The sequence below is a fragment of the Gambusia affinis genome, linkage group LG07 (genome assembly GCF_019740435.1).
Source record: "Gambusia affinis linkage group LG07, SWU_Gaff_1.0, whole genome shotgun sequence".
Taxonomy (NCBI): Eukaryota; Metazoa; Chordata; class Actinopteri; order Cyprinodontiformes; family Poeciliidae; genus Gambusia; species Gambusia affinis.
In genome coordinates this window covers 28,851,262-28,869,570 of record NC_057874.1, presented here as the reverse complement: position 1 = coordinate 28,869,570, position 18,309 = coordinate 28,851,262, and the positions used below count along the sequence as shown (strand labels likewise).

The 18,309-nt window shown below is 37.2% G+C and overlaps 1 protein-coding gene across 15 annotated transcripts in view; it reads right to left on the bottom strand.

Annotated features, from left to right (window-relative positions):
• ptprt (protein tyrosine phosphatase receptor type T) overlaps positions 1-18,309 on the bottom strand; it is a 294,966-nt gene that overhangs the window by 39,428 nt on the left and 237,229 nt on the right. For all 15 annotated transcript variants that reach the window (XM_044121953.1, XM_044121956.1, XM_044121954.1 and 12 more), the window contains 3 exons: positions 13,511-13,603; positions 12,914-13,023; positions 6,257-6,344 (listed from right to left, as the gene is read on the bottom strand). In XM_044121953.1, coding sequence (XP_043977888.1) covers positions 6,257-6,344; positions 12,914-13,023; positions 13,511-13,603 — 291 coding nt within the window. The remainder of the gene's footprint in view (positions 1-6,256; positions 6,345-12,913; positions 13,024-13,510; positions 13,604-18,309) is intronic.

Here is an 18,309-nt window from a genome sequence, read left to right as displayed (position 1 = left end):
ATGAATGTCACCGACCAGAACACTGGGAAATCAGTGAACAGCAAAAGGAGCAAGTTTGTTTGTAAGTAGAAGAGAGGAGGTGAAGAACAAAAGGGAGTAATAGGAGGTCAAGAACCTGGAGAACGGTGGATGACAGGAGAACCACACACGTGAAAGAAAGAATGAAGAGAAAAGTCAAACTGCGTAACAGGAAACTAGAATAAATAACTTTTACACCAAGCCTTTGTGTGTATTTTTTAGCAGTTATTGTTTTTTCTAACTCTCCCCATGGCATGTTAAACAAACATCACAGAGTGCTTGGAACGTCAGGAATATTTCTATAGAATTAAAATAATTAGAACTTGTACATCCTTGCCTCCTGTGTCTAAGTTTATAGCAGCTTGGTTAACTTTTTTTTTCTGTAAACACTGGATAGAGAACATAAGCAAAGGGCAACAAAGGAACGATGACATGGAGAAAAAAAATAAAGTTTTGACAGTAAAATTCAGTGGAGTTCAGCCTCAGGTCTAATAAGTTTGATCCAAGTAATTTCTTCAAGTGTATTTTTTATTTCTGAATATACATTCAGCTCTTCTAAGAGTGAGAAAAAGTTCAGCGGTGGCTGAACTACTTTGGAATAAAGAATAAATAAGAGGATGGACATCCATAACTGGGAGGGGACATTGCTTTTGGCAGAGCCTTTGAAACAAGGAAATCAAAGTTTAGCGCATTCAATCGACTTTGAGGCATTAAAACAAACTGCAAGCTTGGTGGAAATATATTCAATAACAGAAATGTTTGATGTTTCTGCGTTTTATTTGCTGAGGTGGATATAACAGCAAGCAATGACCCGATCAATGATCATTATAAATGTGCAGGTTAAACAGATTGTTTCTGAATTTTTATCCATTTCCATCAAACAGGAAGATGAGAGCGAGGAGATGTTCAGATCCATCATATACAGCTCCACAGAATGTAATTGTGTTTCACAGAACAACATATTTCAGCCCCATAAGCAGAGCTATATTATAAATGTTAGGTAAACATACAAATGACCAAGAGATTTTACAAAACACACTTTGTTGTTAATAATCTCACCAGCATCTGTCCTACAGAAAATGTTGAGCGTAACAGAAAAGCCAGCATGTAAACAGGAATGGTGAAATATTTCTCTATGTAAACTCTACAGTTCCTTCCCACTGAATAAACAGACTCAAATCAAAGTTCATTTTGATTATTTCAAAGGTTTTTGGACATTTTTCTCGCTATGTGTGACAAAACAAGCAGCAGTATTACAGTAGATGCTGATTTTTATTTTTCATCTTAAGCCTGAGAGCTGACATGAAAAACAGCATTATGTTGCAGATCTGAGATGAATAGAATAAACATACCATTTACTGTTACACACATAGGAAATATATATTCCAGCAGGAAGTTAAGTTGATGTGGAATGGAGTAGGATAATGTAAAGAAGTACAAGATGTGCACGGATATTGTTGTCCAAAATGAGAAAAGCTATGCCAGTAACAAGAATGTGAAGATCTGTCAAGAGTAAGGATCTACAGTAATGCTTCTTTTGCACATAGGATGCTGCATTCTGGAGTTCTACAGTTCAGTGTCAAGCATCTGGTGGGAGACATTGTCCTATTTTAACGTAAATTCTTCCGTCTCTCACCACCTGCACTGGGTCCCATCCCAGGACTTCATCTAACTGCTTCCTCTCACCTGCAGACGAACTGCTGGTGCAACAAAAAACAGAAGACGGCTGCAGCAAGGCAAGAAGAAATAATATAATGCAAAGCTAGAAATTTTATAATTCTTTTGGGAATTATGTAAGCAACATTACCAACTGGCTCCTAATTAAGTCAGCCGGGATCATCCTCTTCTTTTAATGGCTTAAACCAATTGCAGTGCCTTCCAATAAGTACAACTAACATGAAATTCGATGGAAATTTTCACTCATGTTTTGACTTTACAGTTTTTTTCTTAAGCACACTTTGATTCTGAAGCAAAACTCCCAAAAATTGTTCACAGCCAAAGATTTGTCTCAGTCTCACGCAAAATTTTATGCAAGTAAAAACACTCAGGAACCCAGAAGCACTCAACTTTTATTTTCTTTTTTACATAAATGTAAATATTGAGCAAAAAATTTAATTTATTTCCAAAGAAAAGCCTCTGTTGAATTATAAATGAGCATATGGGAATGAATGCTTGAAGAACCAAGAGCAGAGCAGGAAAAGAACCAAGAAAAAAGGAGAGGAAGGAGGAGCAGAAGGAGAAAATCAAGGCAGACAGATGCCTGAGACGAGGAAACACTAGTGCGCTTTGCCTCAACCCATAAACTGTCAGAGGCAGTAGGAGAGCATGAACAGATGGACAGAAAGAGGGAAGAAGTGAAAGGAAAGAAGAAAAGAAAAGGTGTCAGGCATGAATACAAGCAGGACATGTAAGGGTAACAAAGTAGTTTCATAAAAAAAAAATAAAACCAAGAAAAGGAAAAAGAAAGAGCAGATCAAAAAGAAGAAAAGAACAAAAGAAATGGGAATGAGATGAAAAGAAGAGCAACGTTTGAGGAGGGAGAGAAAGGAGTTGGACGGAAAAGAATGGAGGACAGGAGGCTGGTAGATTAACATTTATTCAGTGTGCTGAGGGGATTTCAAACATGGCATCAAGCGTTTGTGTTTGGCAGATGGCCGGAGGAAGAGTGTGTTAACACTTCAACTCAAATCAGCCCTTTCCAAACTGTTCCAGAGAGCCAGAGGGAGGGAGAGCGAGAGGTGGCACAAGTTTGCATTAGCGTGTGTGAGAAGCGTTGCAGAGAAATGGCAGGATGTGAAATACCCTCACACGGATGGAACAGTCAGTCCAAACGAGGGAGGGTCACAGTCTGAGAGTTTAAAATTGGACCTCTGTCTCTTTAAGAACTACATCTGAGCACTGGACTGAGAAATAGTTCATAGAACGAGCACAGTTCCACTAGGTGTAAGCTAACTGCTGCTGCTGCTGCTAGTCTGAAGGAGCTGAGTGAAGGAGGCGCAGTTTGAAGGCAGTGCTTAGTTCCCCAGAGTTTTTTACAAACCCAAACAGGAGATTCAAATATTTCTTAAACATGCATGAAATAATAAAATTAACTCTACAGGTATGCCTTTTTATGAGAGAATAACATTATAACATAAAATAAAGCTAAACAATAAAATGATTTTACACAATACTACCCCTTAAAAAACAAAAACAAAAAAAAAAACAGAAAAGAGTGTCAAACTCTTTGTGTATTTCTACATCAGCTAACTATAAATACGGACGGTGAAACTGGCTTCTGATCATGAATCACATATACAATACACAAATTCAAACTTCAGTCAAATCTGTTTGCAACACCCCTTTAAGATGCAGCCTGCACACAAGAGTAGGCCTCAACGTGGAATCAAAGAGCCCACTAACCATTTCATCAGACAAGATTTGAGGAAAGTTTTGATGTACTTTTCATGTGAAAATATGACACTTTACCTCTTAAAGCTTAATACCAGACATGGAGAGGTGATTTTAGCCTTGCATAAGAGAAAAAAAGCTTTCTGAGAGCTGGAGACAGTCAATCCGCCTGTCTCACCACATTTACATGTTCTAATAAAGACACGGCACAAACTCATTTCCCCCAGGGCCTTTTAAAACATTTTCTCAAGAAAATTAGCCTTTGTACAATCACAGCAAGCAAGATGGACAGTTTCCATTACAAGGCCCTTGTAATTAAAGGATTTGTACTAATAGCAAATTTATCATAATTCCTGTTGGCTATCAAGTCTTTGACAGGCTATTTCATTCCAGCGCTAAGTTTCATATTAAAGCCTTCAGGTTAGTGCAGTGTCTTTGCCGTGACATCTAAACCCTCATAATGAAATATGTACACAGTCCCAGGCCTGTGGACACTAATACGCACTAAACGTAAAATATGAAGCCTAAAATGCTATGCATATGGATCATGCTGCTCCTGGTGGCAAACAAGTAAACCATAAAACTATTGAAAACTTAAATCAAACAATCCGTTGTTATTCCAGAGTAATAGAGACATGAGGTTTCCTTATGCAAAATAACAAGCAAATAACGACTGAACGTTCAACCAGAGGGACATCGCTGGTGCGCGGAAAATGACACACCGTTATATTCAAATGCTAATGCACACCAACAACCACACACACACACACACACACACACACACTAATCCTACATGCAGTCCCTCACTCCGAATGTCATTACTGCAGTCCGTCTTTGCACCGAAATGAAGGCTCATTTTGACAAAAGTCTCTGTGAATAAAATAGCAGCTGTAGCCTTTGATCATCAGGCAGGATTGAAAGAAAATCCCTCTGCAAACTGAAAGCAATTTCTTACTAGGTTTCCTGTATTAGACTTACACAAGTTTGAAATCCAAGTATCAGTGGTGTTTAAAAGAGCATTAAGACAGAAGGCAGGCAGCAAAGCCAGGAAATCATTTTTTTCTAATGAACAGTTTCAATTCTTTCTTGTCTTTACAAACATGAAACTTTCATATTGTTGTAGATTATAATGGAATAGAATATAAATATGTTATTGTATGCACATCAAATTTATCTCTGAATATCCAAAAGTAAAAATGATGAAAAATAGCATATTCAGATCAAAAGAAATGTGCACTGTGTAGGACTATTTAAAAAATGTATAAGATGTGCATATTGTTTTAGAATAGAAATACATAAATAAATAAAAATATTTGAGCATATAAAGAAGGGAGAGGTGGAAGGAAGGATCTCCAATAATGCTTTTTTGTGCACCCTGGACATCGCAGATATTTTTGTCCAATAACAATTTTATTAGTAGTGGATAATAAAATAATATAATAAAATATCCACCACTAAAATAAAAATAATCTAATAATTTTTAAAATAAATTGACTAATTTGCAGAATCTGTAATGAATGAATTGCATTTTAATCAAGAACAATCAATTCAAAAAGACCTTTTGCAAAATAAATGATTGTATAAATAAACATATGGGCTCTACAATAAAATATGTTTTGGTTTTGAATCTGTTTAGATGATTGAACCATCCCGTTGATGTAAAGTTGTTTTCTAAATGTGGACGCTGACATTAGAAAAATAAAAATAAAAGCATCAATGTGCTTATTGTAGGATAATGAAAACAATAATTCTCACACCACAATGTTTCACTGTAAGAATAAGGGGCAGCTAAAACAGACTTTGTATTTGAATTGAGATCACCCCAATCAGTTTAATCAGTTTAATATTGCTTCTTTCAAGGAGTGTTGCAGTTTAGATTGTTTGACTTTGTTGCTCAAAAAACGTTTAACCAAATAAGAGGTACTGCTCTTTCTGCAGACCATGCTGAGTCAGTTCTACGATTTGCAACCAAAATTTCTGCTTAAATGTATCAAACAGACGACAAGTCTAGGACGAAAACTCAAATGTTCACCAAGGCCTTCTCAGGCTAGAAGATAAGAAAAAGCATCCTCTGTGTCTTAGAAAATGAGAATATTGGGCGTCTTATATTCCTCTTCAGAATGCCTCAAGGATTGTCTCTGGGTTCTGGTCGGGTCAGTTAGCTGCCAATGCCACCATGATCACTGGACCAGCTTTCTGTGTGTTTGGCAATGTGGGTCGGTACAAAGTCCTGCTGGAAACCAAAATCAGCATCTCCATAAAGCTTGTCAGCAGAAGGAAACTTGTAGTGCTCTAACAAGTCCTGGCAGATGGCTGTGTTGACTGTGGAGTCCAGAAAACCCAGTGGGCCAGAACCAGCACCTCAAATCACCTCTTCAAATGGCTTTTCACTCTGGCTCCAAACTCTGGGACCTTGATTAGATGCAACTTTTACTAGGCAGCTATTGTAAATCACAGTAGATACGCTGTGAAATGATATTACAAGCAAGGGACGCTTTGTAAGACTTCCAGGTATTTGATAAATAATGTCTGAGAGACTTGTCCCAAAAGAGCCAGCAGCAGAAACCCAAGGGAGTTGTTTTATTTGTTATGCCAAAATAAACTGTACAAAAGCCTTGAATATTTCTTTCTTTATTTTTTTAATTGATTTTTTTTTCTTTAAGTAATTTTTAGTCCCTGTTTTGCTCTTTCACAGAAAACAGCTGTGATGATTTGAACTCTGCTGGAGTTAAAAGAGCAAAATGAAGTTGAAATAAAGAACTTAACATAACTTAACATAATTTAAGGCTCTCCATAAAACAGACAAACAAATAAAAACAGTCTTCATTAAAGTCTGTGCAGTACTCACATGCGATGATGTTGCCATAGCGGTTCTTGTTGCGATTCTCGTCCTTCTTGGCTGTCTCCCAAGGTGCTGTCTGTCCCTCCGCCAGAGCCTGCAGAGACGCATGTAGACATGCATGGGCTCATGTGTGCACAAACACACACTGTCATGAAACCGAGAAGGAACACACAATAATATGCATGCACATATGGTGGGAACCCCGGAGCTCATGGAGCAACACTTTGGCTGGCGTGAGTTGAAACTGCAACATGAATATGCAGAGAATTGCAGAGGCATCAATCTGTAAAACTTGTGACACCAAAGATAGAGTTTAAACTCTCACTGCAATTGCAATCTGATTAATCTTTCATTCATAGGTAAATTAGAAATAGTTCAGAGAAGTCAGGCATCTTCTGGGATGTTTGTAAACTAAAAGAAACCAAAAAAAACAAAAGAAAAGCAGGACCATTTCCCTCTTCCAGCTCAGGAGGTGGTAACCGGCTACAGCTTCCACTTTTTGCCAAAAACCAAACAGCAGTAAGCAGAAAAAAAACCAACTTCCCAACCATTGTGGTTTAGTTCCTATCGCAAATATCCCATTACACCTAAATTAAGACTAACTTACAGGTAACTTTTTCACAAGATATAGGAGATTGTTTTAGGTCAATAATAAGTAAATATTTCACTAATAAGAATTTTTTCCTATGTATTAAAAAAATAATCTCCTGGTGGAACTAGTACATTTTTATCAATGTTAAGCAATTACTGATGTAAAACAAGCTGATATGTCTTAAGGAAAAGTTGCTTGTTAGTTTTGTCTGAGGTATTTGCCCAGAAACTAAACCAAAAATACTTGGCAAGATTTTGTGTTTTCAAACTGTACAGTGTTTTGAAAGAAGAAAAGTAGAAAAACAGAAGAGAACAAAGTTTGTATTTATTGTTCTCCTGGGTTCCAGTGAAAGAATATTTACTCATTCCTTTGTTAGAGGAGAAAAGACAGATTGTCCGTGCTCCCTGCTGAGGCGCTGGCCTGTGTGACAAGCATTTCAGACGTAGCAAGGACAAAACATGCCTGAGCCACTCTAATGTGGGTTTCTGCTTTATGCATTCTTCATCATGCACTTTCGTGAACAAACTACTGTACTAACACCCCAATCAATGTATGTGTGATCATATACGCATTTATTTTTTTTGTTGAATGCACTTTGAGTGGAAGAGAATATGACAAAACGTCCTTTGCAAGCATCTGTGGAGCAACTAAACCCCAAGTCTCAAAGGCTGCCATATGGACGCTGAACTATTTTAGAACAGCTCCTCCAACACTCACAGGTCACTCATATGCTCAAAATCTCCCAGTAGGGACAAGTGAACAGCCCCATTTTTGAGTCCATTAAGGGCTTAAGAAGGCCAGACAACAGCTTTCACTTTCAGACAGTGATCTGACCTACATGCACACACACACAATAAATGCGATGAGACAGAAAAATAGACACCTAAACATATCGCTTAGTCGAGCAGAAAATTGATTCTGGCACATGGAGTTTGTATGTTTTTGTCTGTAAAAGCAGCATAAGTCAGTCCAGTGTGAAATACTGTAGATTTGTTTCTATGCCAACATAACTAGGCCTGTCACAATAACACATTTAGCTGAACTATAAATTATTGCAATAAACAATAATATTGTTGTTCTGAGACAACATTTAATTGATATAAGAATTCCAGTTCACCCTCTCAAAGATCAATAAATGTTTTTGTGAACATCACCTTACGCTGAACTGGAAGATATTTTAATGCAGTCACCAAATGCAATTCATTAAACGAAAATAAAAACAAACATCCTAAATAAAATGGATTATGTTGTCTCTGTACACAGCAGAAAATTATCAATCTCATTTCAATTTATCATATGATTAATTGATTAATTGCTTACTGTGACAGGATTAAAAAGAACACTACTTTAATGCCTCCCTCTCTGGTTGCAGAAATTAGCAAACACCTGGCCTAAGTCAAATTTCTTTCAAGTCATGTTTGATATACACAGCATTTTTATGTTGTATATAAAAACAACTGTAAATAAATGTCAATTGATTGTACTATAAAATGGATATATTTGCCTGGGAAATACTTCAGTTGTCATAAAAATTCGAAATATGTCAAAATCGATTTAAGAGAAATGCTATTTTGTAATTTAACACCTTGAACGTGGGCCTCAGTCACTTTAAAAGCTGCTCTAATCAGTCATCAGTCTGATGACTGATTAACACTTTAACAATGTTGTTACCAGAGTTGCACTCAGAAGTAGCTCGTAAAATAAGTGCAATGGATGTGCAGTTCCACCAGGTGTTTGCTAATTGCTTCTGGCTAGTCTTTAGGAGCTGAGTGGGGCGGTCGCAGGGGAAGGCTGCTCTGGGGTGGACACTTGGAAACTACATCTCTGAGGTGGAACTTCATCCTTGAAAGCGGAGCTAAGTCAACTCAGGTGTTTTTCACAGCTGAATGGTTGCCATGGAGATTAACGTATTCCTCAAACATGCATGAAAGAATCAAGGCAACACTTCAGGCATGTTTTTGATCAGGGAATAACATTATAATATGATGGAAAACTCAAAAAAGTACATGTTACATAATACTGCCCCTGAGTTTTAGGTTGAAAATAAACCAAATAATGAAGAAACTACATATAGAGATGGAAATATGGGCAATGTCCTTCTACCAAATGTCAAAGGTCATCTAAATATGTCAAAATATTATGCCCAATCAAGCCACACATTTTGACATGTTTTCCAACTCTAAGAGGTAGAGACCTGGACACTTAGACAGTAAAAGAGGGAAAACAAGAAGAAATGTACCAAAAATGTGAAGCTGCAATGTACCCTCTGTATTGCAATAACTCAATGGCTGCTTGATATGTTTCAGGTGCCACATTTAAAAAATAAGTTGGATTTTACTTGAAATGGAAGAAGTGTACTCCCACTGGGAAGCAAAATGTTGACAATGTGGCTGCCGTCAATGTTAGTGAGGTTAATCAGTTTCAACACAGTAGGTCACATCACACACAGAGACGGGGACAAAAAGACGCCATATGGGGTGTGTAAGCAGACAGAGGCTCACTGAGACAGCCACTGCACTGGGGACCGAAATGTGACCATGTACATAAATACATAAGTGAAACACTGCCGCTGTGCTGTGGGCTACATTTATGAGGCAAAAGGACATTTTTATTCCCTCTCACGGTCATTTATTCACATCTGAGTCAGTTCACTTGCTGTTTTTTGCCCTAAAGTTCAGAAGGAAAAATTTTGTCTAAAAGCCTCAAACCCCCTTTATTTCTTTATATTCTACATCTGAGCACCCAGACGTCACTTGAATTTATTAAAGACAGATGGAAAGTTTAACTTTTTAAGATCTGTTTTCATGGAAAAAATTTTTGTCTTGTTTTGTTGACTTTGTTTCTAGGCCTGTCACAATAACACATTTAGCTGGACTATAAATTATTGCAATAAACAATAATATTGTTGTTCTGAGACTTTTAATTCCATATTTGTATGGAAATAAAAAGATCTGGAACTTTTGCTTTTCCACTGAAAGCACTGGTTTGCACAGTTATGCCACGTGGGTGAAATTTTATGGATGATACTCTGATGTCCCATTCCTTTGAAGGCAGCACGGAGCTGCACCACCAGGAACTGTCAGAAACATTGAAGAGAGGAAGAGTTATAATTAATGTAGTTGCAGTTCTATTCATGTTTTAATGTTGCAGAGCTCTGTCGTTTTGCAAAGAGATCAAAGTTTAAACTGGCATCTTCGTACGTCTTTCATCTGGTCATTTTGTGCAATATTTAACAACTAACATCAGAAAACTGCACACAACAATCTTTTTATTTTCACTCTGATTAGCTGCAGATAGGCCTACTGATTTTAAGTTGAATGTTCATTGCATTTTTTGTAAACGCCTGTAAAAATAATTTCTATTCACATTGCTTTTTTGTTCTCTGGGAAATTATTTTTAGTAAAACAACTATAAAAATTAAAGCATCAACAATAGTGGTAGTAATATTAATGATAAAATAATATTCAGTGCAAAGTAGCCGACAATATCTTTGGTGGGGGGCGGTGAGGGACCTGGATAATGGGTAGGGGGCCCAAAAAAGGTTGAGACACACTGCCTTAGAGTATTGTATTTTTTATAAGTATTTCTCCTTTGTTTGTTGCTGTTAGGACCATTTAAAACGGCAATATTTATTATACATCTGAGGATTTGCGGGTGAAATATACACTGAAATATTAAACCAAAAACAGAAATTGTGACTTTTATGCTTTAGATATGAGAAATTTAACTACAGTCCAGAAAAAAAAACAAAAAAAACCTAATAAATGTTTGAATATGTCATTCAAAACGCAGTGTCTGTATGCTCACATTGAAAAAGACAAAGTAAAAGCTGCCCATAGCAGCCGTTGTTGTGGATGCTAATTCGTCACACAGAAGCTTTAGATGTGAAGAAATAAGCCTGGATGTACATTTTGAGCAAATAGAGCAGACGATACGTTGAACAAAATGTTGTGAAGATAAACTTCTAAGTCTTCTAATGTGGATCAAATCAGTTGCTGCTGGAAACAAGGGGAATCATAAAAAACAGAAGTCCCACTCTGCGTGTGTGTGGGTGTCCCCTCGTTACACACAGATTCACACACACTCAAGAATAAATCACATTTTCTCTCCCCTGAAACGTATCAGTGGGTTTGAAGCGAAATGACAGGAAGCAAATGAAAATATAAGTCGCAGTATCACGGAGGGACAATTTTCAACACGCATGCAGAGTCGGTAATAGAAAATATTCATTCTTCTGAGAATGGGAGGCTGAAGGAGATGAAAACAGACTCTTCCTGGTGCCTTTCCTAACATTTATCTTCAGAGACAAAGAAATAAATCTGAACAGATTTTAAAGGACAGATGAAGGGTGACAGTCAAGCAGAATAATTAGAGGAAAGAAGAAAAGTAAATAAGACAATGCAACAATTTGAAACATGTTCCATAATAAATGGTGCATTTAAATTAATTAGTTTAATGTTGATAACACTGAAAAAAGAGGAAGGAACAACTGAAAGTGAAGCTCACAATTAATTTGTTCTCTATCAGCGTGCTCATATATTAATAATAAATATCACCCGTTTGTCTCACATGGCAACTAATCAACTCAGAGAATAATCAAACAGCTTAAATATACAGAAGGATTTAATACTGCAAAATGTTAAAGTAAAGGAACCCAATTACCAAGCTCTTGATTCAAATTTTGTTTTTTTATTATATTTTGAAGAAATGGATTGAATGCTAACTGAGATCTAATTAAACAAATATCAGAAAGAAAAGTAAGATGTTTTAGTTTTAAATTGCACACTACAGCTTTTCATGTTTCATTTATGTTTTATTCAGTACATTTGTTTTCCTCCATTTCTGTCATAATTTTTAATTTGTCACTTCATCCAATGAAGTGTTGAAAGTCTCATAAACTTACTAACACATTACATAAAAAGTGTTTATTTGGATAATGTGCTGTGATTTCTGTTATCGACTTTTCACTGTCAGTACAAGGAATTTGGTAGAAGTGGTGAAAACCCCTGACACTATTCGAAGCTCTTTAACTCAGACAAAACGTTGGAGCTTACGGCAATAAAAGTCATTCAGGTTTTACAATCTAAAAGATTAAATGTTTCTTGCATTATTTAAGATACATCCACACCATAATTTACTCTCCAAATCAGTCTGTGTTTCTTACTGCTGTAAGTTTTCTGTCCATCACCTCAGAGTGCACACACACCCAAACTCTAAATGAACTGTTGAATTTTTTCTCTAGACTTTTGTTTAATGACACAAAACTACGGGGCCACATATGTCAAATAAAGATACTACAGAGACACAAATTCATAGGTCACAATTTGTTAACCTGCACATCTTTTTTAAGGCCTAAGTTCTTATCTGTGTTTCCCTCTGACTTTTTTATTGACAGTGGGTTTCCCACTGACCTACTTAACCAGGAAAGGTTCTGAATATCTGGTCCTTTCATTACCCACCAGGTTCTTACTTCACTCCATCAAAGTCGCCCCATATTTGTTTTATTTCAGCAGCTGCTGAAATAAAACAATCTAATCATCACTGATTAGAACATGTTCAATTGAGAACTCTGTGTAGAATCAGTATTTCAAGCTTTATAAAACTAAAGGATTAAAAAAAGTGTGATTTCTAACAAGACTTTATATTTGTGCTTCAAAGTGAGGGGCTACTTCTTTGCTAGCCTTGAGTTTCGTCCCAGTTTCTACTGGGTTTGAAAGAAGAAAGTTTATGTAGGATTTTCTGGCTGTAACTAGAACTCTTCAAACTCACTAACAGCATATTTATAGTTTCTGTTTATTATTTTTTCCCTAATAATTAAGTATGTTCTATGGGAAAATGTAAAAACTTTACGACATTGAAGAATAAAGACAGAAATAGACAAAAACAATCCTTAATGTGGTGTAACTATGCCAAGCGTGAGCTAATGCTTCTTAAAACATAAAAAAAACATTTAACCGGATGTATCTCCCTGATATCTGCATTCATATGACCTAAAGAAAGCATAAAAAGCTTTTTTGCAGCAAATTACCTCATCTACATGCTCTGTTTTGTGAGTGGGAGTGTGTGTTTACCTCATATTCTTCCTTGAACCCATATCCTTGTCCACATTTCATCTGTGTGATGTGCTGCAGGAGATCTGCAACTCGAATAGCTGGCTGAAACTGGCCCGCCTGGAACTGACCTGTGAGATCAAAGCCGTTTTTCACAGAAACTGTTAAAATAATCTGGACAGAACTCATTGAACAAAATGTGAAAAACAAAGTTGCTTCTTTTGGATCAACTCCTTCGGCTTTAATGGACCCTAATTATCCTGTCAAGGGTTTCAAAATACATATCAAATTAAATGTGGACAAACATTTAGGTAAAAATAGTTCCACTGTTTGTGTGGATTTACATTTACATTTTGCTCTCTGAAAAATGACGTCCTAGTTGGAAATGCAACAAAAATAATAGTTGAAGCCTGAATTTTGACCATTAAACTTTGAGCTCACCAAGAAATCAAAGTTCAGATCCAATATGGCGGCTATTTCTCATCACAAAACACCAGTTGCATGTGGGGATGAGGTACAATTATATGACTTGTACATGAGTTCAAGTAATTTACAGAGCCCAGATTCAAAACAAATGTCTCAAGAAACTTTATAAGGTGAAAGATCCAGTTGACGCACCGCTCTGGTAGGAGAGCTCCACAGACTCACAGCCTCCGTAAGGAAAACTCTGTAATGTCAGGGATGGCTGGGCAAGAGACGGCTGGCTTCCATCTGTTGACACAATGACAGACAAGCAGACAAGGAGATTATTATTTTATTTTGAAAAGTAAAACATGAACTGCAAATAAACATTACAGTAATAGACAAAAGCAGAAATGAGAAATGGAAGAAAACCAACACAAAGTTCAGAATCAAAGAAGACATGAGTCTCTAACAGAGGAGTCAGAATCCCAGTGTTGTGTTTAATAAATCACATGACATTCTGTTCACTGCTGAGGTATCATGGTGACCGACAACCAGTCAGATCCACTGATTGGATAAATGCAAGGAGTGTCGTTTTTGTCTCAAGAAGGAAAAAAGATGTGATATGAAAATGCATGACTCCATGATTCCTTAATTGATCTAATTGCATGTTAATAACTTCTGTTGGTTTATTAGTGGCCTGAGACAACTTCTGCAATTAGTCAATGCAAACACCAGTTTCCTGTGATAAATTAAAAATAATTTGGCTTAAACAAGAGAATCCAGAAAATTGTGTTTTGCTAGAAGAGGGTCGATAAAGCAATAAATGTCTAAAATAAATCTAGCAGTGATAGTATTTAGAGGTAGCTTTGAGAAAAAGAGCAAAAAGAGTGTGAGACATGAGGAAGGGGGATTTAACATCCAGGGGGGGGGGAAGAGTGTAACTGTAGAGAAAAGAGCAGGAAGTTTAAAAAAGGTCATCTTACTCACTGGAGGAAAAGTTCTCCTCTGATTAAAATCTTCTGAACTTTTTTTTCATTATATTTGGCACCAAAGCAAGACTTTGTGTCCAGTGTTGTGTCAGCAGGTTTGTACTCCACAGGATCCAAATGACTTCAATAAAACCATTAAAACAGCAACTTTATTGTTTTATCCCAGGGCTTTAACTCCTGAAGAAGTCTACAACGTTATGAAATGTCTTTAAATTAAAGTTAACTAGTTATAAATGGATATGCTTTTGTGATGACCTTTCTTTGACCTTTTAGATCATAGGAGTGTTAGTTGATTCTCAATTCTGCTGTGTGTTTTTCCCATATGCACAGTTTCATCTTCTCTATATTATTAAACTTTTTCTAAGTTATGTTTCCAGAGCAGCCAGGTCAATCCTCCAGAGGACTGCTGCTTCCAAACAGATTTTTTTAATTCATTTTCAAGAATCATCTTACAATACCTTCCCTTAGTCACACTTTTTATGCCTTTTTCCTTTTGTTTTCTCTTCTCTTTGTTTCATATACATCATGTGGCTGTTTTCTCTTTAAAGAATGTGTTTGCACTTCCAACTAAGAAACTAAACTAAAGTTTTAATTAAATGACCACAGTCGACCCAGAGGTCGGTGAAATACACACCAACTAAGAGAGATGTTGGGCTGTCGTCCAACATGATGTTCCTGTTCAACAATCTGCTGCTTTCATTGAAGGAAATAAGTTCTAGAAGTGCTGAACATTTAGAAGAATTGGCTGATGTGCCTCCAAGCAACTGGTTTTGCTGACTCACAACCTCATCAGTTTGGTTTCACATACAAAACAATTCAATGTGAACACAGTTTTCCAAGTACACAGACACTGTCATAAAAATGTACCTTTGCACGGACCTCCTCAGCTGAAGAAGCCTCGGTATGAGGGGGGCCTTACATACAGCAACATTAAGGACCTTTTCAGGGGTTTAAGAATCTTTCTCAACCATCACAGGTTGTTTTATTGATTGATGTTAAGCACAGGAACAAACAGACTCACTGATAAAAACTGATTAAAAACCCAGAAGAAAATGTCAGATTTGGATGTAATGTGGTACACATACAGAGACTGATGTGTAAATGACTTGTTTTCCAAGGTAGTGTCACAAGTGACTTAGTGGTGTCAATCACATTCATGTACACGCTGCTAAACGTGCTATTGGCAGAGAAGCCACTCGCCGTTCCAGGAAAACTGTTGATCCGCCGTCAGTGGCCATGCTAGTTGGCCTTAGCATTGGTGGCAGGCTGTGCTGTGGTGAACTAGTTGTAGTGCAGAAGTTGTAGTGCAAATATGTAAAAAACTATTTTTACAAAGGTTACACACTGCAACATGAAATTAAACTCAACACAGACCTTACTAGTTTCTTGAAGGTGAGATCCAGGCTAATGATTGGTTGGAAGATGATTATTTTAAGACACATTTATGGTACTCCTAAACTCATGGTGCGGAAAGCTGCAGGGTGCGGCTTCATACTTCGCCTGGAACCTTTACACCACAACCTTACATTCGTTACATCTTCAATCTGAATGTTGCATCCCCAAAATTCTGGTGCGTTGTCAATCTGCTAGATCTAAAGTAACAACAGCTGTTGGTCAGTTTCCAGTAAGAGAGGATGGAACAGCTGCAGGACTCCTTCTCATCCACCAAACTGCCTAAAAGGCTCAACAACCTGCTGACCATCATCATTTGTTAGACAGTCTGCTTCATGAATTGCAAATGCATGTTTTTTCTTCACCTAAATTGAGACATGTTGGTGTGCTGACCTTATTGTGACGTTTAGGATGTTTGAAAACACATGATAAGCTCACCAAGGTCAAATATGCATTAAGCCAGGCATGAAATTAATTCATAGCAGCAGCTCCACAACAGTGACTATGATGGAGAACATCTCAATGCTAATGGGTGGATTTATTGACCTCCAGAGGCACAAATATGCGCATGTGTGCATGTAGGTTTGTGTGCGACAAGACAACACTATCATGCATGAAAATGTGAGTTTGACTATGCAAGTAAGAGAAAATGGTGTACGGAGTTACCTGTACACCAATGTGGTGTGTGTGTGCTGGGAGTTTGTGCACGTGTCTGAAGGTCATTTATGCTGTCACTGTGTGTATGTTAATGCAGTCCTTCATGCTCGGTGGTGTGTGTATTATAAAGTTCCTACTTCCTTCCCTCTGACTTTATTAAGACTTAGTTATGGATGACTTGGGCTCCTAGTGTTCCTTTATTGTTTCTTAATTCCTTCTACAACACTTCACCCCCAGTTCTACAGTAAAGTGTGCATTATGAACTGTCAGGTGTGTATGGGTGTGCTCATTCTGGCATGTGAGCAAGAATGCAGAGATGGTTCATGAAGTGATGGTTGAGTCTTGATCAGATTTGTTTGCCCTGGAGTTGAATTACACATGAGGTCTGGAGGAATCGTGCATCACCCAGCCGGTGCCTGGCTGTGACGTCTGACAGAGGAGACAAATGAATAACCAACGGAGTAGTCCAAGATCCAAGAAGCACAGACAGAGAGTCAGAAACACCTGGAAATGGGGGCCATTTTTACCATGAAAACAATAAGCAATGCACGCAACACGATGGCCACCATGCACACACTCTGCAAAAAACTCCACTTTCAGTAAGCCAAAGATGAAAATGTACAGGAACCCACAATAACCTTACATATTTTACTCAAGTTTACTACAAGATCCAACCAAACCAAAGATAACATAATTATAGCAGCTGTTGGATTTCTGTAAGGAACATATCTTAATCTGTTCGCGTTACTGCGGGACGCATCACCAGAACCTCAGCAATTAGATCCTGAGAAGTCAAAGAATTATTGCATCTGAAATATAAATTATATTAAACACCACATCCTTACAGTACTAAGTTATATATTAAATTACAAGTGGATGGAAATGGTTGAACATGCTAAAATCAAAGCAATTTGTACGAGATGAATCTTACACAGCTTTTACCGTTAAGCTTTGGAAACCCAATAAAACCCAAAGAAACGTCTGTGTACAAGGAATTTCTATGTAAATGCACTGGGTCAAAATGCAAATAGCATGCTTTGCAATCCTTTCAACATTAAAGGTTAAGAACTGGATGCACTCATGCTGCTTGGAGTTAGAAATCTCTGCCGGCAGCATTTAGAAACAAAGTGGAAAACGCTTTGGATGATAAGTTCATCTTTCTGAATCTCCTTTTTCTGTCTGTGAAGCATGAGGTCAAGTTCAACTTAATTTCACCGCTGGAGAGCCAGGCCAATGTGTTCTCTCTGGTCTGAATAAAAATCCCTTCTGATATATGAGACATTACATTTTCTAGTACAGCAACAACGCAGACATGAAAAATGGAAACTACAAGTTTAGCTGCGCTGAAAAAAACAACAACAAAGGAGTGCAGATGGAGATCTGAGAATGACAAGAAGGAGATTAAACATATTAGCCCAACATGTAGAGCAAACAATACAGCTTAAGGAAGCATGGGGAGATTCAGGGGTTTTACTAAAGGAATTTCAGTGTCTCAACTTGGTAGTAGTTTGTTTTTTGCACAAATTATTATACAGAATACAGAAGATATGTTAGATTAGTGGGGTGGAGTGTATCATAATTCTGCAGTGTATTCTAAATGGGTGAGTCAAACACTGAAGTGAGCATAAACCCAGGTTTGACTTTTCATACAAACATGCAAGTATGGTCAAAACTTAAAATAATATATCCATAGAGACCAGGAATATTACCAATAAATGTTTGGTACAACCTTCGTGAGCTCAGAAATCTGGTTTAAATGTTTAAGTCACGATAACTGATCTTATATGAAATAGCTCATCTTGCTAGGAAAGTGTCTTGTTAGAGGTTTTAGCCAATTTTACATAATCAATATTATTTGTTTCTAGATTGATTTTTATGATTGGCCATTTTGGCATGTTTGCACTGTAACATATCTGCTGATTGTGATATATTGAGCCAGCCAGCTAACAGATCGAAGTGCACAGAGAAGAGCTC